Genomic DNA, 23,194 nt, shown 5'->3' on the forward strand with positions numbered 1-23,194 from the left:
ACGTCTCCCCCCAGCCCGTGGTAAAGACGTCGTGGAAGGCACCCTGCGTGGAAGGCACCCTGCGTGGTAAGTGTCACGTGGTAAACGTTAGTAGTGGTAATGCCTTCGTGGTAAATGATGTTTCCCCTTCAGAACACAAGGGTATTAATCTAGTAAATGTTAACCATTCAGATTAATCTTGTACTCTCAGGAAAGTATTGCATGCATCTAATTCATTAGAGATATCATTATTATTGGGAGTTTATACAAAAAAGAATACATGATAAATGGAGGGGGTTATATATTGTTTGATTGCAAAAAGAATAGGTATACAGAAGTAGAGTTTGACATTTGAGGTGAGGTATGGCCTGAATTATAATAGATCATAAGGCAGATAGACATGCAACAGAGCAACCTGCACTCTAGGAGAGTAAGGCATGAAGGGTATGTAGATAAGGAGCGGGTTATGCAATAGATAGGGAGAGACAGAGTAATTACTAGATTTCATTCAAGCGTAGTTGTCGTGGTGGGTTATAAGAATGTAGTGGGAGCGGCTTTTTAAGAGTGCCTGCACTCTGAGGTTGTATAAACTGTAGAAAGAAAGGTTGATATCATGGGAACAGGTGCTATATGTTATCGCATCTTTGGTTTTGTTTGGTTGGCGAGTTTATCTTTTGATAGGTTACATACATAAGGAAGATGCTATCCATAAATTTACCCTTGTACTTGGGTCTTTTTAATGTATGCGGTATATCCTGATAGGCGGATATTAAGGTTTGTCGAGTGAGATTTGGAGAAGAGGTCCATTTCTGTAATTCTCCTCTTTCTTTCTGTTTTGTATTTGTGTGAAACTTGTGGTGTTGGTAGGGAGATCTGAATCTCCCCTGATATTCGTACGGTAGTTGTTTGAAAAGGGATTGTGCTTCTTTGGACCGCTGTTGATCTTGGAGGGTCCCCCAGGGCATCTGTCTGTGACAGTGACAAGACTCGTTTTTGTGAACAAGACCATTTAAGTCTATGATAGCGAACACTGTTTTTTTTTGTTTAACTTTCTTTTATTGGGATTTTTGAATTTCATGTTACTTTGGCATACATTTTGTGGTAATGCATATATGAGAAAAACAAACAAGAACACATCTTGATGATAGCGAACACTGATAATAACCAGGTTTTAACCGTCCTTCTGAACCCCAAATGACTCATTTGCTCGAATTTTGTTAAGATAGGGAATTCCATAGTTTGATAGCTTGAACAGAGAAGGTATTGTCACAAGTAGTTTTTTTCCTGTGGCATATTTTGGTTTTCTCATCTTGCTCTTAGCCTCTTTCCTAACAACAATTTTTTTTCTGATTTTTTTCCTTTTTTGCTGTCCACATTTGTGAGTCTTACTAGTCTTAAATCACTATTAAAAAAATATATATACAATTAGTTGTTTTCGGAGATATGGTTGCCATAAAACATAAAATGTTGCATCACACGTGCAACTCCATAATATTAAGCTCAGATAAACCACAATCATTGTTGGTTCAATGATTGCTACACTTCGTACACAAATCTTGGGGCCTGATGTACTAAAGTCTTTTGCTTTCTCACACCTTGTGATTTTCAAAATCACTGGTTTTGTGTCCACAAAGTTACATTTTAATATATGCTGAGCACATTTGTTATTTGAAAAAAGGTATTCTGAATCTTAGAATGTTTTTTGTGGCTTATTCCGAATTGCCAATAGGGCGGGGCAGGAAAGAGCGCCAAATAGAGATGTGGCAATGGCAACCACACGGCCTATTTTAAAATCGAATGTTCAGTGCTCCTATTATGCAACCAGAATGCCATCTTTCCACGTTTTCTGCAGTCCCCTGTTGCAGGAGATTCATTTTACATTTTTTTTCATTAGAGTACGGTGGAATGGGCTTGGACTTTACCTACTCCATAGCAGTGGCAGAGGAACTGGGAAATATTCGCTGTGGAGGTGTGCCCATGGCTATTGGAGTCCAGTCTGATATGGCAACACCCGCTCTTGCAAGGTAATTCTTTTATACTCCTTTTGCTTCTTTTACCTATTTGATACACATTTACTCTATTCCTTGAAAATTTCACCATACCCAAAATGATAAAGTATCTGTTAGTCACTGAAATTTGATCAATTTGGCTCTTTTAACAGTAAATCTGGAACTATTTGGACTTCAGTTTTTTCTATCTTTGAGGATTATTTTGGCTATCGGAGTGAGGCAGGGGTGTGGAATTGAATAAAATATCTACTTGTCCATGTGGCAGGTTGCTACATAAATCCACTTGTCCTTTTTGTGCCATGTAATTCGGTGGCAAATTATGGCAGCAATCTCATTATATAAGAGCTCTGAAATAGCTTCTCTGAATATGCCATGGCTCATACCATTGTAGGGGTTGAATACTAACAATTCCCTTATGCTGACATGTTTCTGCAGATCTACATACTGGGGCTGAAGAAAATAGTAAACAACATTTCCAGAATTGGAATGCCCTTTTGAGTTTGTGCAAACCTACTAACTTGCATGTTTTAAGGGTTTTCACCAACTCTTCTCTAAACTTAGAGAACCATACTGAGAAAGGATGGCAGATATAAAACTTCTTCCATGGTTGGAAAAAAATGTTTGGAGGGAAACTGAACTTGCAAACACTCACATTTTTGCATGAGCAAATCTACACCAGCATATTTACACATGCTAAGACGCAGTTCCCAAATATTTTCAAGGAGTACTATTTCTTGGCCTACTTATGAAAAGTCTTGTGAACTCAACGAAAGCTGTATATCTGCACTTAATACAAGGACATGGGTACACTTTTGAGACTTTACTTAATAATTGGGCCCCTAATTAGGTGTGGCGATAACCATGACCTTTTGTGTTTAATAAAGTTCTTTCTCTCTCAATCGGCTAGCTTCACTGTATGTGACAGCATTCTGTTCTTTCACAAGGAGCCTATCAATACACAGTTGTTTTGTTCAGTGCTAGGAACTACTGTGGCAATGTGTGATTTTTGAGACCAAAACAATTTTTGCTTTTGCCCATGTTTGTTGTAATAGTCCGGGCCCGGAATCCCACACCAATAAGGTTTTACAAAAACCATGCCAAAACAAGTTGCGCATTGACAAAACCAAAAGGCGGACCAACAATTTCTGAGCTACTGGCTTCACCAATGCTTGTTTATTTTTGTTTCCCATAATCTTATTAAAACTGGTTACACTGATTTTCCATTATTAATATTTTTGGGAAATACTAGCATCCATCATCACATTTTACTAAATGATTCTGTTAAGAAATGTTACCTAAAGGTTTAAAGAATCATCAATCTTGTTTTCAAGCTTCTGCAAATATTTGCATCTAATCAGAGAGCATTCTGGGAGCATTACACATTGCCTTGTATTGCTAAACATTTAAAACTTATGTACACATTTTTATACTGGAACCACTGTTAGTAGTACAGTCTGAGTTTATAACATTTACATAGAGCACTCACCCTAATAATAAAGGCTTTGCATTAATGAAACATAAATACAAGTTTGAATAGCATTACCACATTGACACAAATATTATCTTAACTGCAGGCAGTGCCTTGCCCTGATACATAATGTAGTTTAATATCCAATGGGGTTAACCCAGTATCCCTATGAACCTGGGCAGTTAATTATTCGAGACTGATGCTAGATATCTTCCTGCTCGGCGTGGCTCCTAGTCAGTTTTGCAAAACTGACTAGGAGCCACGCCGAGTGGAAATAGTATCGACTTCATTTCGAATCGGATAACCCGGAACTAGCATCAGTCTCGAACAATTGTTGCAGGGATCCGTCTGGGTAGATTTACAACACCCTTATCAAGCTAGGAGAGAGGATTGGCTTTTAACGCTTGTGAGCCATTTTGTAGAACAATCGTCAGGGGCACAAGTAACTGCTACACTGATAGATTTACACAGTTCAACCTCCACCTTAAACCCGGCTGGGTTTGTAAGAAGGCTGTCCCCCATCCCACGCAGTCCTGAAGAAGACCCGCTTTGACGCCCCATGTGCGCTTCCAGAGGGCCGAAACGTCGTCGAATTAGATAGTGGATCTGCTGCATCAAAATTCTGTATTCAGTACTGACAATTGCAGTGTACAGTTGTATATTTGAAATAGCATAGGCCACGTTAAACCTTTTTGGTGTCCCCCTTGTAAATAATGCGTATATACTTTGTATGTCACCCTTGCGCCGTAAGCACTGAGCACTATAAGTCACCACTTGCACTGTTTGTTCACTTCTGTACAGCCTATTTTGCAATTGATATATGTTGGATGTATTTATGAATGACTACAATTTTCCCATGTTGCAAAATTCTTTATTTAGATATAAAAACATATCTTTAAAAGATTCTTCCAGCACATTAATACAATCTTACAGCTTAAAAGAGATTAAAAATTAGAAAAATAAAAGCAGAATAAAACGTGACTTTCTTATCAGTGCTTACTGCAACATTTCGATTTAGAAATAGCACTCCCGGACAATGCAGATGGGGTTAGATGCACATTATGCTACACGGTAGTCTAATTTTTCTAGAAGCCTGTAGGCATGTAGAACGAATTTGGCCAATTTTATGTTTAAGTCAGTGTTCTCTAAGGACAGAGCAGCGGTAATGGCGTGTCTGCATTCCCATACTTTTATAAGAAACCAACTTAGTAAATATTCTGCATCAAGGTGCATAAATCTGAATGACAGCATCATCCTAGCTATTACCTATAGCCCTTCTGATTGGATTGGTCATGGATTTTCACAACGATACATCCCCACACTCCTATGCAAATTACTAAAAGGTTTCTATCTGTGAATATACGAAGAGGCAATGCAGGCATGATGACTAATGTGTGTGTGTGTATGTATATATATATATATATATATATATATATATATATATATATATATATATATATATATAATGTCTACTAGCAACTACAAAAGTAATATATCCATATAAAACAATTACATATATATATATAGGATTTCACACTAGAAGAACTACTGCTGGTGGTAAATTATGCTGCCACAAAGGTTACTACTTTACCAAATGGTAACATCAATTTGATTGGGGTTGTATATTACTGCCGGTGGCATGGCCTAAACCGACCTGTTAAATACTTCTGGTCGAAATACAGATAAGAGTCAAATTTACCAACAGCAGAACTGTCATTCTGTCATTCTCAAGTTAATGGTTTCTAAGATTGGTATCTGGTTTAACTCTCAAGATGGATGCTGGAAATTTTGCATTCCTAAATATAGTGGAACTACCTCTATTGTAACTTAATTCCCCATTATTAATTACCGATAGAGAGACTGCTTTTATGCTCCAAGTAACAACACTACTAGTCTAATGAAGTGAGGGGAAATTGCCGCTCAAGTCAGTGACAGAATTGGCATCATCCTGTTGCCAGAATAAGTTCTAGTCTGATGCTGGCGGCAGATATGTAGTTTCTCAAATGATCTTTCCTTCAAAGAACAAATCCCAGCTAAAGGTGGATGGACACTTCACATATTCAACTCACAACATAAAGTTTAATACTTAAGTAAGGGATTACTAAAACAAAATGTGTTTAAAAAGATATCCTATTTTGATTTTATTGCCAAGACTGCATGGATGAAACACCTCACATCAAGTTCGACTAACACAAACCTGCCACTAAGCTGTGATGAATTATGAGAATTCTGCATGAAAAGACTAGTCGGAAACTAATTATGAATGGAAAATAATGCCATAATATTATTTTGCTTGGAACTTGGACATAACAAGTGACAGAATCCTAAAAAGTATGTCTTTAAATGTACTAGTTCAATAAACACTGAGAACAAGCCATTATAAAGACTACTGGTTTGTTTGCCCGGAAGAGCTTTGAAGTACATAATGAAACATATTGACTGTGAATAATAATTTAGTCTGTAATATTGAATGAAGAATAAACAAAGGGGGGGGCGTGGCCACGGCGGAGAGCGGAATGGCCGCTCTTTGGTGAAGCTCCTCCAGGCGGGCTCCCGGCGGAGAAGAACACGGCATGATCCGCCCACCTATCCTGCTGCAACTTACCTGCGGAGCCTCCTGATGCCGCCTGGTACCTTTGGAGCCTTACACCCTCGTCGGGAGCGATCTCGGCGGTGAGTGGGGCGAAGGGGAAACGAGGCCTCCGGACCTCGGCGCCATCTTCCCCTCGGGGCCGGTACTCTGGGTCTCGTGATCTCTGCTGCATCCGCGGGGCCTCCTGCCGAGCTCCCCTACCTCCGTGCCCTCTCCCCGGTTGGGGCGCCTGCTTCCTGTCGCGCTCCGGAGCCCTGGGCCTGTGAGCGCGCTGTGACCGGGGCCTCGATTGGTGGCCTGGTGCGGGGGTTCTTTGGGCGGCCGGCGGGAGCGCTTGACTGGGGGCGGTGGGACTCGGGGCTCAAGGCGGCCGTGATTACCGGCGGCGCCCGCCGGTAGCTTCCGGCGATCCTGCCCCACTCGCGCCTGGCGGAACGGCTGTCCCCCCCCCCCCCCCCCTTCCTCCTGACCTCACTTCAGGAGAGGGTCGCTCCCTGCCCTGCAGGCCGCTGAGTTTGACATGCGACGCCGCTGATTCCTGACTTTCGCTGCAATCCTCCTGCTCCCTGCACGCTGCTGTTGACTGCTGCCAGGCTCCACGGCGCCATCTTTGAGGACAGACCCTCTGTAGCCCTCACTTGCCGCTCTCAACCATTACACTCTCCTCTGGGGCTCACCGAGGCTCGAACCTGCCACCCTCCTGTTACCGCCTGCCCTGTGTGTTGGCACTGCAGTCGATTTCTGCTACCACCTCATCTCCCTCTCGGTCTTGAAGATGGTGAAGAAAGACCCAAACCAACGGAAGCTCACTTTTGACAAGACCCCTCTTCCCGACACAGACCCCCCGCCGGGACCGGCCTCTGGGGCCGCTGGCACAGCGGAGGCGGGGGACGCGACAGCGATGATGGCCGCCATGATGGGAGAGATGCGCGCTGGATTCAAGGCACTGGACAATCGCTTTGACGCACTGGACCAGCGACTTTCAGACATGAACACTGCAGTACAGGCCCATGACCGTAGGCTTGATTTGGCGGAGTCCAGAATTTCGGACATTGAGGATGGGGCTGCGAAGTCTCTGAAGCGGCTGGAGAGGGTCGAAACCATCCTTAAAAACGTGGCCATCAAAAATGAGGACTTGGAAGCGCGTAGCCGGCACAATAATATTCGCATCTTGGGCGTTGCGGAGACGACTGCTACTGGCCGGTTTGACACTTTTGTGGAACACCTACTCATAGAGCTCTTTGGAAAGGACACCTTCACTGCTGGCTTTGTCATTGAGCGAGCCCACAGATCCCTGGGGCCCAGGCCCCGCACAGGTGTTCCACCCAGGCCCATAATAGCTCGCATCATGAACTTTCGCGATCGTGACGCCGCACTCCGCGCTGCACGTGAGGCGGGAGACGTGCAGTGGCAGGGCAGCAAGTTGTCTTTTTTCCCGGATCACACGCTCATGGTGCAGGAGGCACGTCGCAAGTACACTAGCGTCAAGTCTGCTCTCCGTAACCTTGGCCTAAAGTACGCCATGCTCTATCCAGCGAGATTGAAGGTGGAGGCAGACGGCAGATTCCGCATTTTTGACTCCCCGGCTGAGTTTTGTTTCGTGCAAATCCATTCAGCCGTTCGATTATTATTTATTTATTTTTTTTTGCCCCGAGGGGCCCTTTTAAAACCTCCACATCAAACCTAGGGGGTCAGGGAGGATCTACTATGCCCCCTTATGGTCATTTGCCCCTTCGCTTTGGCCTTCTCTCGATCCTACCGAGAGACAAGATGGCGGCCGCTACGGACTGTTTGGAATGTTTACAGACGCCGGAGAACCAATCAGCTTCGCTTCACAAAGCTCCGTAACGCGAAAAGTACGCGAACTGGAGCGCTGCCCGGTCCGCTGTTACAGATATATATCTTTTTTTGAACGTTAATTTCTCAAAATCCACTGGAGTACATATATTGAGACCTAGCAAAGGCACATCGGGCTACCAGTCCCTACAATTTTGCCAAGTTTCGTGCAAATCCATTCAGCCGTTCGGGCTAAAAGTGAGGCCAACCGCCCTATGGAAAACTCAATGTTAAAAACACGTTTTGGGACCCCCCTTTTTTCTCGGCCCCCCCTTGACGAACCCCCCCCCAAATTTTCAGGGGCTGCTCAGAAACAAAATGTTCCATTTTCCTGACAATTTCAGCCAATTCCGTCCACAAACGCCAAAGTTATTAGACATAGAATTTTCAAAAATCCCATAGAGAAAAAATCCTAACTATATATACCTACTGGCGACCGCCAGTAGGTAATATTGTGTCGAAACGCGTAGCGTTATTTGGGAATAAATAATAATTCTCAGCAAACCTGCCTCTGAGTGCGTATTTGCTGTAACAGCACTTTGGAATTGTATATATATATATATATATATATATATATATATATATATATTGGATTGCAGGCTATAAACTGTGGTTGGGCTTATCACTATGAGGCCTGATTGCAAATTATGTTTTATTCTGCAGTTTTTAAACTTGTATTTATTTTTATGATTTTATATATTCCTTCTTGTGTAATTGTGGTCAAACCAAGACCTTACACTTTGAAAGATCTTTTTTATCCCTGGCTTTTTTTTACATTTATCGATTCATTTTAATATATTTGTTACTGCTCATCGTTTTACACAATGTATTAGTACATGAATTATGCTGTATTTTTAGCAGTAATTAATTTACCCAAGTCTATTTTCACTTTTTATCATTCATTTAGTCTATTTTTTACAGCCGATTGTGCACATTGTCATGTTTTTTAGGGGCATCCGTCATGCGGAGAGTCATGTGATCAAGATCGCGAGTAGCGATCGAAATGCGTCGTGGCTGGCTCTATGCCTGGAACACTTGTGTGTTTTATTTTGGACAATAAATCAGTGCTTTGAGAACTTACACTCTGGAGTTTGCTGCATGTCTTTGTGTGCTGTTGTCCGTACCTGGACAGTCCCGTCGCAGGCATTGACTGGCCAGGACTTTGTTGATATATATATATATTTAGTGTATTGATCTAAAATGCTATCTAGTTATTATATATAGAATATTTCTGATAGGAATTCTTTGTTTTCTCCTATTATTTCTCACCACCATATTTGTCACAATCTACTTTTTCTGTATGCTCCCTTGTTGTACTACTTTCATATTATCAAGAATCGATACCTGTCCTCTATGGTTTTGGTTCAGTTTGTCAAGTATTTCTACTGTTCAAAGTAACTCTCATGGTTATCTCTGCAGCATTTTCATACCATCTTGGTTATACTGCACTACCAATGAATACATTACAAACTACATGATTGTTATTTTTTTTTTATTTCAGGTTTGGCTCTGATGAATTGAAACGCCAATTTCTTGCTCCTACTATCGCTGGAGATGTGGTAGCTTGTTTGGGCGTCAGTGAAGCTGACGCAGGTTCTGATGTTTCAAGTAAGTGAACGGTCTGGTTTCCATTGATTAGAAATCCTCTGGACCTCGGGTTATAATCTTTACCTTTAAAAAGGTTGATTCAAAATAATGCAATGTAAAAGTAAGTCACTGTACAACATTTATTCTAATTTGAATGTTGGTTACTTGTACAGAACACCAATGAACAATAACATGGTATTTCTATTGCGCAAACCTAGTCAAAAGACAGCAGAGTGCTATGCTGGGGTTGAATACCAGCATTAAGTCAATAAGTTATAATAGGAGAGATAGATGGGTTGTGGTCTGTTACTGCATTGTGGTGTAGTGTTCTTTAAAGTCTTTCCTAAATTGGAGCAGCATTGGGGGAAGGGGGTGGTTCCTGATGGTGATCTATGACAAGTGGGACGGAGGCGCCAAATTTTGATTTGCTCAGGGCACTATGTGAACATTGAATTGCTCTGATACTATCACTCAAAACCAACTTGTACCTCAGCAGTGGCGGCTCCTCCACTAAGGCAGAGGAGCGTTGCATTACTGCTTGTCAGCAGTGGAAGGAAAAATAAAATGATTATACCTGAAACATATTATTTTATTATAGCAGGCGCCGCATCTTTGCCAGGCGGGGCAAGGGAGGAGTGGTTTGCACTCCCTAAAGTGCATATGAATGTTTGGTCAGCCCTCTAGGGCCAGCCAGACATTCATGCGCACTTACCGTGTTCTCTATCTAGGCTGCAATACAGCCTGGGTGGAGAACATACCTAGGCTCCCTATCCTCATCTGAGTGCCGTGGTTTGGCGCTCAGATCAATCACAGCGCTGCAATGCAACATTGTGATTGGCTATGGAGAGCTTCAGCCTGGGTGCTTCTGGTGCCCATTCCGGCCAGCAGAGGGGAGACATGGCGAAGGAGGTAAGTTGAATCTAATTTTTTTCTTGTTTTTAATTTACACCTCCTCCCCCCCAACCCCCTCCACTGACTCTCCACCACCGATCTGTTCCGGCCACCACTGTACCCCAGAACCAAATAAATGTATACATGATGCTTTTGCGTTAAAGCCTACTCGATTCATTTAGCCACCAATCAAAAACATTTCTTCTAGTCCGCTATACGGGAGGCAATCCAGCAGCCTGTCTTCAGGCAGCCTTTGAAGTGTTGGGTGAGTGTCCTGCCAGTCAACCACGGCAACCTCGCATGCATGTATTCGGCCAAATGGCCAAGTCATTAAAAAAAAATCTTGTGCTCTATACTTAGCTGTTGCCAAAGATATTGCTGCTATGCTGCAAAGTGAAAGAGATATATTAAGTTGCAAATACATCCAATCTCTGCTCTGAGCCTAGCGTTCAAAATGATCTTTAACCAAACACTTTGTTATTTTGGGCCCTTCAGTACCAGAGGTCAATGGAAAGTACAAATGCGTTTATGGGACTTTTTAATTTCTATTGTTTATAAGGTGTGCAACACCAGCACATTTCTTTTATGTGATTGTAGGAACAGGGCCTCTATATAACAACACAAATGGAGTGGAATTGAAAGATTAACCAAGTAAGATAAAGAAAACTGAGATACATTATTTTAAAAATAATGCTTTTACTTAATTTCAGGTAGTGATCTAGTGTGTTAAGGAAGTGCGTTCCAACATTATCGTTCTATAACTGAAAACCTCTGATGCTACTTGCATATAAATTAAAATGTTGCATTCTGAATGAGGAGCTGGTTGTTAGATGTCTGCCAACAATTAGGGTTGGGGACCTCAATTGTTACAGTGTGTGCCTATCTGATGCAGGCATTTAAAGGTCAGTCAGGGTAAGGTAATAGTCACTCTTTGCTAGAGGAACCCAACAAAACTGATGGGTGACCTGGAACATGTGACTCAAGCTATTTATCGTCAGTCTCTTCCTCGTCTCAGCCTTTTCGTACTTATTTTAGTCATTTGAGTTTAATGATGGACGTTGTGCAGAAACAGCACGAATAAAATAGTTTATCGTTATCTATTGAACCACCATCCCTGTTGGTGGCCTTGTCAGTGAACAAAAACATTTTTTTGCTATTGTTTAAGGCAATAAAATGACGCTTCCACTACTGATTAATGTGGGCACCAAAGCCTAACATCCCAAATAATTGCTATGTTTCAGAACATTTCTGCATATAATATAATGCATTCAAATAGCAAAAAAAATGTGGGAAATATCAGACTACCTATCAAGCTGTTTTTGTACCACGCCTGCGAGAATGCGGCACATCTCAGGGTAATACACTTAGTGACGGTTTCTTATTTGTGTTTAGTACAATTACAAGCTGTCAGCAGATGCATTTGCACCAACATATGCTACCTGCGTGCCTAATGGATACTATATACATCTCATGCACGTACAATGTTCCGTTTTATCGACTTGCAGAACACTCCTGCCATGACAAAAGTGCTAAACCCCAACAGTATATCTACATGTACAACTATCTAAATGCGAATCCAACCTTTTAATATGTAACTATTGTATTGGAAATGTATGGCCCCATATGGGAGTTTTTGGTTTCTCTGGAACATCCCCATGATGATTAGGGGGTCCTGTTTCGCTGGATTTCTCAGGAATCAAACAGACTATTTCTTGGAAATTCATCATGTTTACAGGTATATTATCACTTCATGACTTCAACTGCTGTAATTCGAGCCAACATTCTAAAACAATGCAGAAACCTTGCACCTAAGATGTGTCATTCTGGAAGTTGCCCATTCTTCCTCATGACATCTCATCATTCCGTATTTCTCCACAACAGTGTAAACGCCAAATAAAATCTGATCCTTGACTATAAGGTGTAGGGGTTTAGGGAATTCATCAATGTCAAATTTCTAGCAGCTACTTTCCTTCAAGTTATTTTTCACTAAGTAATCCAATGATTTCCTCAATATTATTGATCGGCTAGAATTGGATGTTGATGATGATCATCGCTGTTCTCTTATTATTGAAGGTACAGTTTAGTGACCTCTCACAAGTGGAATCTTGATCATTTTTCCTACTGATATTGCTTGTTGTGTGAAGTCTTAGCAGAAGGAAGCTCTGTAGTTGAGTTTTGGTTGACCATGAAAGATCCCATCTAGAAACGTTTGAAATCAACTTTTCTCTGAGCAGCTATTTCCAGATTTAGATTACTGATGGCTGTGCAACAAGAATACATCAAATTGACTCTTAAACCTTAAGTCACACACGTTCATCCAGGTGATTATATCTTCAGCAGTCTTGTGATACTTACGAAAAATAATAATCTGAGAATCTGAGCTGCAAATGTGAGATTCACATAGGACTGAAACTGTAATCCTTTACACTTGAAAATTAGCACCGTTGATTAATATGTTTATAAAAGTGATTAGAGGAGGGACCCCCACAATCAACATGTAAATATGAAGTTTAATTTCCTAGTTTAATACATTACTTTATTTCAATACGTTTACTTGGCCACGTTTGCCAATGTTGATTTGCGATTGACACATTTACACTTGTTTTTAGTAACTTACCTACAAGTAACACATCGCCAACATAACCTATTTCTGTTACGTACACACTCGCAACATGGTTGGAAAATTTCTACCATTTTTACTTTTTACCAGCAGTAAGTAATCTAGATTTTAGTATGCAAATGCCCAAGAATGCCAAATCTTGTTTCTAAACCGGTTTCAGCAACAGAGATCTTTTCATCACAGCCCCGCATACACAAAAGAAGCATTTTTACAATGGGTGTCCAGTTACGTTGACGTGGTAGTGGCATCTAGAATATCCGGGGTCATTGTCACATTAATTTGATGCAAATGCACAAGTGCATCAAAAGTGAAACCTTTTAGTGCTTGGGGTCTAGAAATCAGGTGTAGTAGTCTGAGAGATGATCACTTCAGTGTACTGAATCTGAACATTCAAATATCTTGTAAATAGATTTTATGAAACCTTATATTCTCAACTCAAGGCGGAATACTGGAAATTAAGAGTGTGTTCCAGGGGAGTTGAGATAGGGGCTTAGAGACTTCAAGACAATAAGAAGGTTGGTATAATGTTAATCCTCACAAACAAAATAAATGTATACATAAATGGACTGTACGAAATGGTGTTATTAGTTTGGGAGGGAGCACCCCTTCTACCTCAATAAATCCACTTAGGTTAGGTTGAAGCACAGTTCTCAGATAATCTCTTTCCAACTCCCGGTAGTTACAGCATAAGCAGCAAGTAGTCTACAGAAAAGTGTGTGCTCAGGTGAAGCATTCCTAAGAGTTCCTCAGTAAAGAACACAACACAATAAAAATACCAAAGTGATTTAGGAACATTTTGAAAATATTGGGAGCAATTTCAGGCCGACTAATGTGGAGCAGAGGTTGAATGCACCAAGCAAGTTGTCCAAGTCAGAGGTTTTACCTTCAGTCTTAGTTTCCAACTGTTGGGAAAGCTTCTTCTGGTCAGTCTCTCAGTCCCTAGCTCCTCAGGCTTCTGGGCACCAGGTCTCTCTTCAGCCAGGCCTCCTGCAGAGTCCAGTCCTCTTTAGACATCTGATCCCTCTCGGAGTCAGGGATCAGTCAGGTTTTTGTATCCCTGATGTAGGTAAACAAAAGATCAACTATTTGTTACAGTTCCGGTCCATGGGTTCCAGCAGGATTCAGGTGTCCTTGAGACCTTGCGGGAGCCCTTGTCTTCCAGCAAAAGTTAGGATCTTTCTACCAGCAGGTCGGCCGTCTTCAGATGGAGTCTCTCCAGGTCCAGAAATGTTTTGAGCAGTGGTGGCTGAGGTGCCAGATTTATCCCGTGCACGATCTAGTGACTGAAGAATATCAACCACCCAATCCTATTTTCTCACCATACGCCCCCCCCCACCTTCTTTTGAGAAAGTCTTTTTCTTTCTATCATGTTGACCAGGATCCCCATTTTCAGCATGGCATCACCCAGCTGCCACCAGCCAGGACAGCTTTCAGCTTCTTGGCCACTCCCCTACCCGACATTATGAAAACAGTTTCTCCTTCCGAATGATGCTGGAGCATGAAGCCTAGCCCTCCCTGGCATCTCCAGCCAAAAAAGGTAGTGCAAAAGTTGCACTATGGTCTGTCAACTGTTCCGTCCATTCCCTGCTAAATGATTAACAGTAAACATATATTGTCCTGCCTTGGATCCAGAGTTAAGCTGTTCTCATCTGTTGCAAAGTTGGAAACTCTTCCAGCCAAGGATGTGTATTCCTCTTCTGGTGGTGGGAAGAGTGGCAGAACTGGTTTTAAGGCAGTTCATGCTTAGACAGCTTCAAGTGCATTTTTGCAAAGTTACTTTTCTGCTTGTTATCAGAAATCTGTATATGTAGGGAGAAGCTTAGCAAGATCTAATATGTAGTCTGTCCTATTTATTTAAATGAGCAGCCTGGCCAGTGGGGTTGGGGTGCACAATTTAGGGTTGATTTATTAATATATAGAAATAGGCTGTTCCTACATGACCAGGCATTTCTCCCCACTAAGTGTCACTGAATTGCCTTTAAACCATAGCCCAGCCAGAGCACAATGGTGTTCCTGGCAGACATATATTTTTGTCAAAATGTGGGTGGTTCGAGTACACCCTGCAGCCCTCTTATGACAAATATCTTTGCATGCCACAAGTACACTTAAGGCATCATGTACAATGGGCTTATTGGGAACTCAAATAGGGAATTCCAATATACAGCACATGTTTAGAGGGAAAACACAGACACGTTACTACTGTTTGGAAGTGGTAATGTGCTTAGAGTCCTAACACCTGCAAAAATAAGTCTCAGAAAAAAGGAGGAACGTTTTGGTGATAATGCAGAAGATGTGGATTTGCTACTGGGGTAAGATGTAGATTGTACATGTTAAAAAAGGTAAATACCAGTTAAGCACATAGGCAACCAAAAAGAAACAAAGACACTAAAGAGAAACAAAGATACTTTCGGAAAGTGTCCTGCCACTGCATTGTAAAATACAAAGACAGAAAGTCCTTTCCCAGTGTGCACCATACTATGCTGTAAGAGGATGCTCGATCTTCCCACAACCTAGGGTGAAGTGGTTCTTGATGTACTAGTAAATAAAAGGTGTTCACTCTAGTTCACTTGTGGTGACACTTCTATGAATAGTCTTTAGTTTCCCTTCAGACAAATCCATTCACCTCTCCAGCTCCCTGTCTGATTGGCATGTGACCTATTTCGTCAATGAGATGGATTGGTGCTGTCAACACCGCTGGCAGGATAGACTATGCATGAGCACATTTCCTTGATTGTGTCAAAACATAATTTTGTTTCTTTTTTGTCTATTTCTTAGAATGAGAAAAGTGGTGGGGGATGTGTGGAGGTTTAACTGGGGGAGCTATAAGACCTGCTGCTGTAGGTGTGTTCAGTCCCGTCAAGATCTGGGTGCACCCAGGCAGTGGTCTAGACCGGCCACAGTCTGTGCATTTTCCCTATGATATGAGGCTCAGAGTGACTACACTTTTGAAGGCATGCCGGACTCGGGAGAGCCAGAAAGCAGGGCTCGAGCTAATAGTGATTAGGAATGTGATCCCATGTCCACTCACTTGCATATTCCCAAAGGTGGTGTGGAAGCTGATTATTGAAAACCCACTAGTGCAGGGTCCACCGTAGTCCACAGGTTCTTAACAAGTAAGGAGGAATCAACACTGGAGAGAAGTACAAACCAAGGTTCATTTATTAGCATTCATGAATGGGGGCTCATTCGACAAGCACCATAGAGATACTCTAGGAGGAAGCACACCGAACAATGGTTACATGGGTTTTTATAGCAAAAGATCGCAAACAAGGGACACCCAAAGGTAAATAGAGCTTTGGGAAGAACACACAAATGAGGTAACAGTAAGACTCGAAAGCCTTGGTGTCTTGTGCAATTGTCGCGTCCTAAGGCTGCACAACAAGATATGCTATCTGAGTAAACTTTACTTGAGGCTTTACCATTGTCTGAAAAACCCTAAGCAGACACCAGCTGTTCTTTTACGCTGACTGCATGTATCCACAGCCTACAATGGCCCAATCTTGATTCTTTACTCATGTTTATACAGATGCAGTGTCAAGGATAGAGCCGGGGTGGAAGTAGGGCAGGGGTGAAACATGGATGAGGCATAGCTTAATCAAAGAACGAGAGAATCAGCTTTCACATTTTAACAGTCCTTCCTTTTCAGCCTATGCTGAATCCATTTTAAAAGTACATATATTAATCTCGTAAATCGATGTTCGTAAATTTCAGTTTGCATCATCATTTCTCGATTCATGAACATTAATTGGGGGAGGTTTAATATTATTACAAGTAGCTATACAAGCTGTACATACCGTAGGGGCACATTGAATGCAACAGCAGCATGTGAGAAAGATGATTCCTATGGTTGCTATTCCCATTAACAATTTCCAGCCCCAAATAGAAATGATTCCCCATAACCACTCAGACCAAGTCCGTTTTCCTTGGTCTTGGTGTATTTCCGCAGCTATTTTATGCAATTTGGAAATGGCGTCATAAACCGATGGAGCATGGTCAGGTATAAATACGCAACAGCTACTACCGATAATGCAACATGCTCCACCACGATCAGCTAGTATCACGTCTATTAAAATTCTATTTTGTAATGTTAAAATTCTGTAATATTTCCAAGATCCATTGCTGTTTGATTAGTTGCTGCTTCTACCACTCGGGTCAGGCGTCTAATCTTTCTACTATTTAAAGCTGCACCAACAAAGAAAAAGAATCCCAGGTTAAAATCAACGTATTGCTGTATCAGTTTGATCCACTTCATCATTATTTATAGTTCTTTTAAATTTATTCAGGGAAATGTCATTAAATAGTTTTTGGTCTCTGTGATAAGATGCAGATGCTAAGAACACAGGAGGAAGCAAAAAGGACACGTAACATATTCTGGACCATCCAACTGGTAGATGATGATAACCTTTGCTTCCACAAATGAAGTAAGTGTTATGGGAAGATAGAAAACTACTGTTTGTTCCAGTGATATTCAATACTGTAGTACAGTCACTTTTTTCCCACAGGAATACTACCAATACTGTTCACACAAAGATCTGCTCAGGCTCTAGTTACAGCGATAACCGGAGGTCCATTACCTTTGGCTGTTCGAGTGTTAGGAAAAACGTATATTGTAGAGGAATTTCCTCTGCAATACTCCTCCAAAACCAATAACAAACCTTATTTAGCTGGGCATTGAGTCTTCCTACATCAGCTAGAGTAATATTACTAATTTCAGAGGCCCACAAAAGTGTGAACCAGGCTCCACAAGAGCCATTATGTGAAAATGGAAGGGGAATGAGAGGTGTTCCCATCTTCTGATGGGCTGGCAACATTCCACATACCCAGCAGTTGGTAGTATTCGTAGCATTATTTATTTATTTTGAAAGATTTATATAGCGCGAACAAGATCTTTGCAGATATCAGAGTGCTTTACAAGTACAAGGGGGTGATAGAGTAGTAATTGAGGTAATTAAGGTACAAGGTGCATAGTTACATAGGTAGTACAAAATACAAGGGGTAGGTCACAGGTGAGGTAGTGTCGGTCCAATGACCATAGTCAAACAGTTGCGCCAATAGTATCACAGTACAAAAATAAGGAGCATATACTTGTTTAAGCGTGCTTAAAATGCTTTTGGAGATAGCATGAAGGAATAGTTGAGGTAGGTGTGTGCAGGGTGTATAGTCACACAGGTGCATCAGTAGTACGAGAGTAGGGTTAAGGTGGTGTAGGTAGAGTGTGCAAAGTCAAACCGGTGCGTCAAACAATATAAAATATACAAAGTGGGAACGTATACAATCAAGTAAGTCGATAATACAAGTAATACAAATAGACCAAGGGGTCAGGCAGGTAGTACAGAGCGGAATCATGAGAAATACAGAATAATAGATCATGTGTATTTAGCCATGAGGATCGCTTTTACTTCTTTCTTAAAAAGTTTGTTGGAGGAGATGAGCCGGGTTTCACTAGGGAGTGAGTTCCAGATCCTGGGTGCCATTCCTGAAAAGGAGCGTTTATAGGTTTTTTTCCTTCCGAAATCTTCGATGCTTCAGCAAAAGATTGTTTGAGCTTCTAGTATTTCTAGAGCCCCCAGACATTGTCAGCTTTTGAGTGAGGTAGGCGGGTGAATTCATGTGTACAGCCTTGTGCGTCAAGCAGGCGATTTTCAGATGTATTCTGGCTTCAAAAGGTAGCCAGTTCAGAGTTTTAAAGTCAGGGGAAATATGCGAGTGTTTTTTTGAGCCAGTGATGAGTCTCGCTGCAGTGTTAAGAGACGCTCTTAGGGGTGCCGTTGTAGTTGGGGGGAGCCTGCAAAGTGCGGTGCTACCATATTCTATGTGCGGGATGACTAAAGATTGTACTGCAGTTTGGAAGTCTTTGGCAGGAAGGAAGGGTTTAAGTTTTCTCAAGGTATTGATTTGGAAGTTCGCTCCTTTGGTTGCCTTGCTGATGTGCTGCTGCATGTTGAGATTGGCGTCAAGTGTTATGCCTAAAGATTTTGCTGAGTCTACTATGGTAGGTTGTACATTTAGAGCTGTTAAGTGCTTAAGCCATGTTTGAGCCGTAGAAATTTTTCCGGGAGGTGAGATCAGGAGGAACTCAGTTTTCAGCGCATTGAGTTTGAGGTGATTCTCGGCAAGCCAGGATTGGGTGTTTCTGATCGTGGTGTTCAGAAGCATGATGTCCTTAGGAGTTTGTATTTTGAGATAAAGTTGGGTGTCGTCGGCATACATGTGAAAGTGAACATTGGATGTTTGTAGCAAAGTAGTGAGAGGTTCCATAACTAGGTTGAACAGTGTTGGGGAGAGGGAGGAACCTTGAGGGACGCCTAGCGGTACAGGTACCGGAGAGGACATCAGGTTGTTGCTTTTGAATCTTTGTGAGCGGTTGTGTAGAAAGGAGGTGAACCACTTGAGAACAGTCCCAGATATGCCCATTCTTGTGTTTAATAGATCGATTAGGTTCTCATGTTTAACTGTGTCGAATGCTGAGGAAAGATCAAGAAGGATGAGGAGGCAGGTATTGTTTTGGTCTAGCATTTGGAGGGCGTCGTCAACTATGTGAGTCATGGCCGTTTCGGTACTGTGCCCTGCTCGGAAGCCTGATTGATGCGCGTTGAGGAGATCAAACTTATCTATGTGTTTAGTCAGTTGTAGCTGTACACATTTTTCCAACAGTTTAGCGAGAGTGGGAATATTTGTAATAGGGCGGTAATTGTTTAGATCAGAGGGATCTGCTGTTGGTTTTTTCAGTAGAGGTGTGACTTGTCCGACTTTGAGGGCGTTAGGGATGGATCCTTGTTGAAGAGAGCTATTGATAATCTTAGTCCAGAGTGGGAGGAGAAAACGGGTAAAGTCCTTAACAGCGTTAGCAGGAAGGGGGTCAGTGAGGTGATTGGATGGTTTCAGCGTGCTGAGCAATCTGCCAATTTCTTCTTCAGAGTAGGTGCCAAAGGAAGACCATGTAGCATTGTTCTTTGGTTCAGGTGCTGCTGTGTGTTGGGGGTTGGAGTAAAGGATTGCGTCATTAAGGAGATCGCTTCTTATGTTGTCGGTTTTTTGGTTAAAGAAAGCAGAGAAGTCTTCACATGAAGGTGAAATGCTCAAGGTGCTGAGTGTCTGGGGTTGTTCTTTGGATTGTGTCCTGATTAGCTCAAACAATTTTTTTGGGCGGTTTTTTGCTTGGGCGAGCTGGAGGCTGAAGAAATCTCTTTTTGAGCGTTTTATTTTCCTGAAGTAGGCGTTTCTCTGTTTCTTCAGGGTTTTTAGGTGCAGTGCAGAGGGGGCAGACCTCCAGGTGCGCTCTGCCATTCGCATGGCCCGTCTATCATCATTGAGGCTCCCGTCATACCATGGGTTGGAGATCTTGGACGAAACTCTTTTCAATTGCAGGGGTGCAGCCTCATTGATTATTGTGGACATAGCATTGAGATAGTGGTCAGTCAGGAGATGAACGTCCGTGGCGCCGGGAGGGGGAAGTAGGAGGTTGCAGCTGTTAGGCGGTAAGGAGTTTGGGTTGAGTTTCTTCATGTCTCTTTTCCAAACTTTGGGCTTAGAGGCTTGAATTGGGTTAAGTTTAATTTTTTCATTGATAAGGAAGGAGACAATATGATGATCTGACCAGTCGCAAGGTTGGATTGACTCAAGTTGAATAGCGTCCTCTTTGGAGATGATGAGGTCTAGGATAGAACCTTTCTCATGGGTCGGGCTATTGCAAATTTGGGTGAGATCAAGGGCGTTGAGGAAGCTTTTGAGGCTATTTACCACTGTGTCACTGCTGTCATTCCAATGGAGATTGTAGTCGCCAAGGAAAATTTGGGTGTTTTGCCGTCCTGAGTTGGTTGAAATTGTGTCCATGAGTTGTTGGGAGAAGGAGAGCTTGTCCCCAGGTGGGTGGTATATGATGTGTAGTGAACATACCGGTTTGCTTTCACTGATGATATCAAGGCAGAGGTATTCACAGGAAGTAAGAGAGGGGGCGGACGCTTTAATAACTGAGATGTTGCTTCTATAGATACAATTAATTCCACCGCCTGTCTTTTTGATCCTGTCAAGTCTAATGATACAGTAGTTGGGTGGGACTAGGATATCCATGATAGGTGTAGACAAATCAGATAACCATGTTTCAGTCAGAATGGTTAGATCCGGTTCCAGAGAAGTGATGAGATCGGCGACCTCCGCGGAATGTCTTTGGGCCGATCTGTAATTGAGTAGTATGCATTTGAGGCTAGGGGTGTAGAGGGAGGAGGAAGGTTCTATAGTAAGGGGTACATTTGTGAGGTTGTTGGGGACGGCGCCTCTGTTGTTATCCTTTTGGTGTCTGAGGGGGTTAGAGATAATCGTTGGGATGGGCAGATAGTTGGTGGCTAGGCGATTATGGGGAGCCGGGACGTAGGAGTGGAGAAGATTATGAGTATGATGTAACATTTGTATGAAAGTGGTATTGAGGTTTGACATTCGATGCTCCTTTTCATGATAGGGAAGAGTGAAGTAACAATGTTCCGTGGGGACAGAAGTAGTAGGGGGCAATAAGGTTCGAGCCGGAATCACTTTCTCCATTGTCCAAAAAAGTGCTGCCAATATTATCAATAATATGATAAGTCACCATACACCGAGTCTTGTCATTGCTTCGCAACTTGGATCCCAATTTTTGCATTTCTCCTTCTTGGTATCGATACAACCACAGGTCGGAGAGAGACCCAGGTACCACTGAACACGTATCACAACCCACTCTGAACCTAGTTTAGCCGATTCTATGATCCTACTGTATCACAGCCGAACCGTTCCACTAATTGGACCAGATCCTCCGGTATCTCTATCTGCTCCTTCCCTTCCTTGGTTCTAAGTCGTACCTTGTTGCTGAAGGCACAGTTTGATCAGGAAACAAAGTATCTTCATTCAGAGGAGCAACACTTTTCTGAGTTTGTAGGATGTCTTTCAGATCATTTCTGCCTTATGGTTGGAGAACAGTTGCTGGGATTTGTTTACAGTGTGCAGCGTTGATCCAATTGTGTCTGTTGGTGACACGGACAGCTGTTCGGGTTGCCAGCAATACTTGCTTGGCGTTCTTCCAACAAGGTTCCAGATTCTTAAAGCATTGAAAATTCATTATCAGGACAAATTCACTGGGTTGGAGAATTGTCTCTGATTTGTCTGGTATAGCTTCATGCACCTGCTGGTAAATCAGAGACAACTTTTCAGTCACATTTTTCAGTTAATCACTCAAAATAGGGTACTGTATTTCCTTTATCATATCTGGCCTTGGGGCCCCCATACATTCATAGGCCTGCCAAAAACTATTTCGTAGGGAGAAAGTCCAATCTTACTATGTGGGATGGAACGAACAGATAACAACGCTAGGGGCAAAGTATCTGGCCAATTAAGGCCCGTTGTTGCCTGTATCTTCGCTAGTTTCAACTTCAATGTGGCATTCTACCCCTCTACTAGACCCGCTGCCTGGGGCTAATTAGCAGCATGAAACTTTTGTGTTACCCCTAAACCCTTCATTAGGTACTCTATTATCTGGCCAGTAAAGTGAGGGCCATTGTCACTCCATAGGACTCCACAAACCCCAAAACGGGGGAAGAACTCCTTTAACAGAATTTTAGCTGTTGTCAAGGCTGTGTTGTCTTTGGTTGGATAAGCTTCTACCCACTGACAAAAGGAACAAACCACTACTAATACATACTTCAAACTATTACAGCGCTCTAACTGAATATAATCCATTTGAAGTGCTTCGAAAGGAGCCTGGGGTGGAGAAAATCCACCGTAAAGGTTGTTACTCCCTTCCCGGGATTGTGCCGTAGACATATCATGCAATGTTTAACCAAATGCTCAGCTGTTTTCCAAATGTGCTGATTATCCCAAACCTGTTCTAGATGGGAGATAGTGTTTTTGGCACTAACAAGAGCAGGTCCATGATCCATGGTTACAAAGGGCAGTAAATAAGCATAAGGCAACTTCCATTTCACTATATATTTGGACCTCCAACATCCCTCATCATCCAATTCTCCTTCCTTTTTCCATTCTGCCTTTTATTGTTCCGTAGCTAATTTCTGTATTTCTTGGATCTCTGTATACATATTTTCCCATCTTTCAGCTTGGGATCGTAATACATACATCCTACTTGCAGTATTTCTTGCGACTTCATCTGTGAAGGCATTTCCTTGTCCCACTTTGTCTGTGATTCTCTTGTGGGCGCTACATTTGATAATGGCTACACTCTTTGGCAATGT

The 23,194-nt window shown here is 42.2% G+C and overlaps 1 protein-coding gene across 1 annotated transcript in view; it reads left to right on the forward strand.

The window, feature by feature from the left end:
- Positions 1–23,194, forward strand: part of LOC144784705 (putative acyl-CoA dehydrogenase 6) — a 683,661-nt gene that overhangs the window by 233,144 nt on the left and 427,323 nt on the right. The window contains exons 3-4 of the mRNA XM_078663658.1: positions 1,874–2,003; positions 9,387–9,493. Coding sequence (XP_078519784.1) covers positions 1,874–2,003; positions 9,387–9,493 — 237 coding nt within the window. The remainder of the gene's footprint in view (positions 1–1,873; positions 2,004–9,386; positions 9,494–23,194) is intronic.

This window comes from Lissotriton helveticus, chromosome 10 (assembly GCF_964261635.1).
Source record: "Lissotriton helveticus chromosome 10, aLisHel1.1, whole genome shotgun sequence".
Taxonomy (NCBI): Eukaryota; Metazoa; Chordata; class Amphibia; order Caudata; family Salamandridae; genus Lissotriton; species Lissotriton helveticus.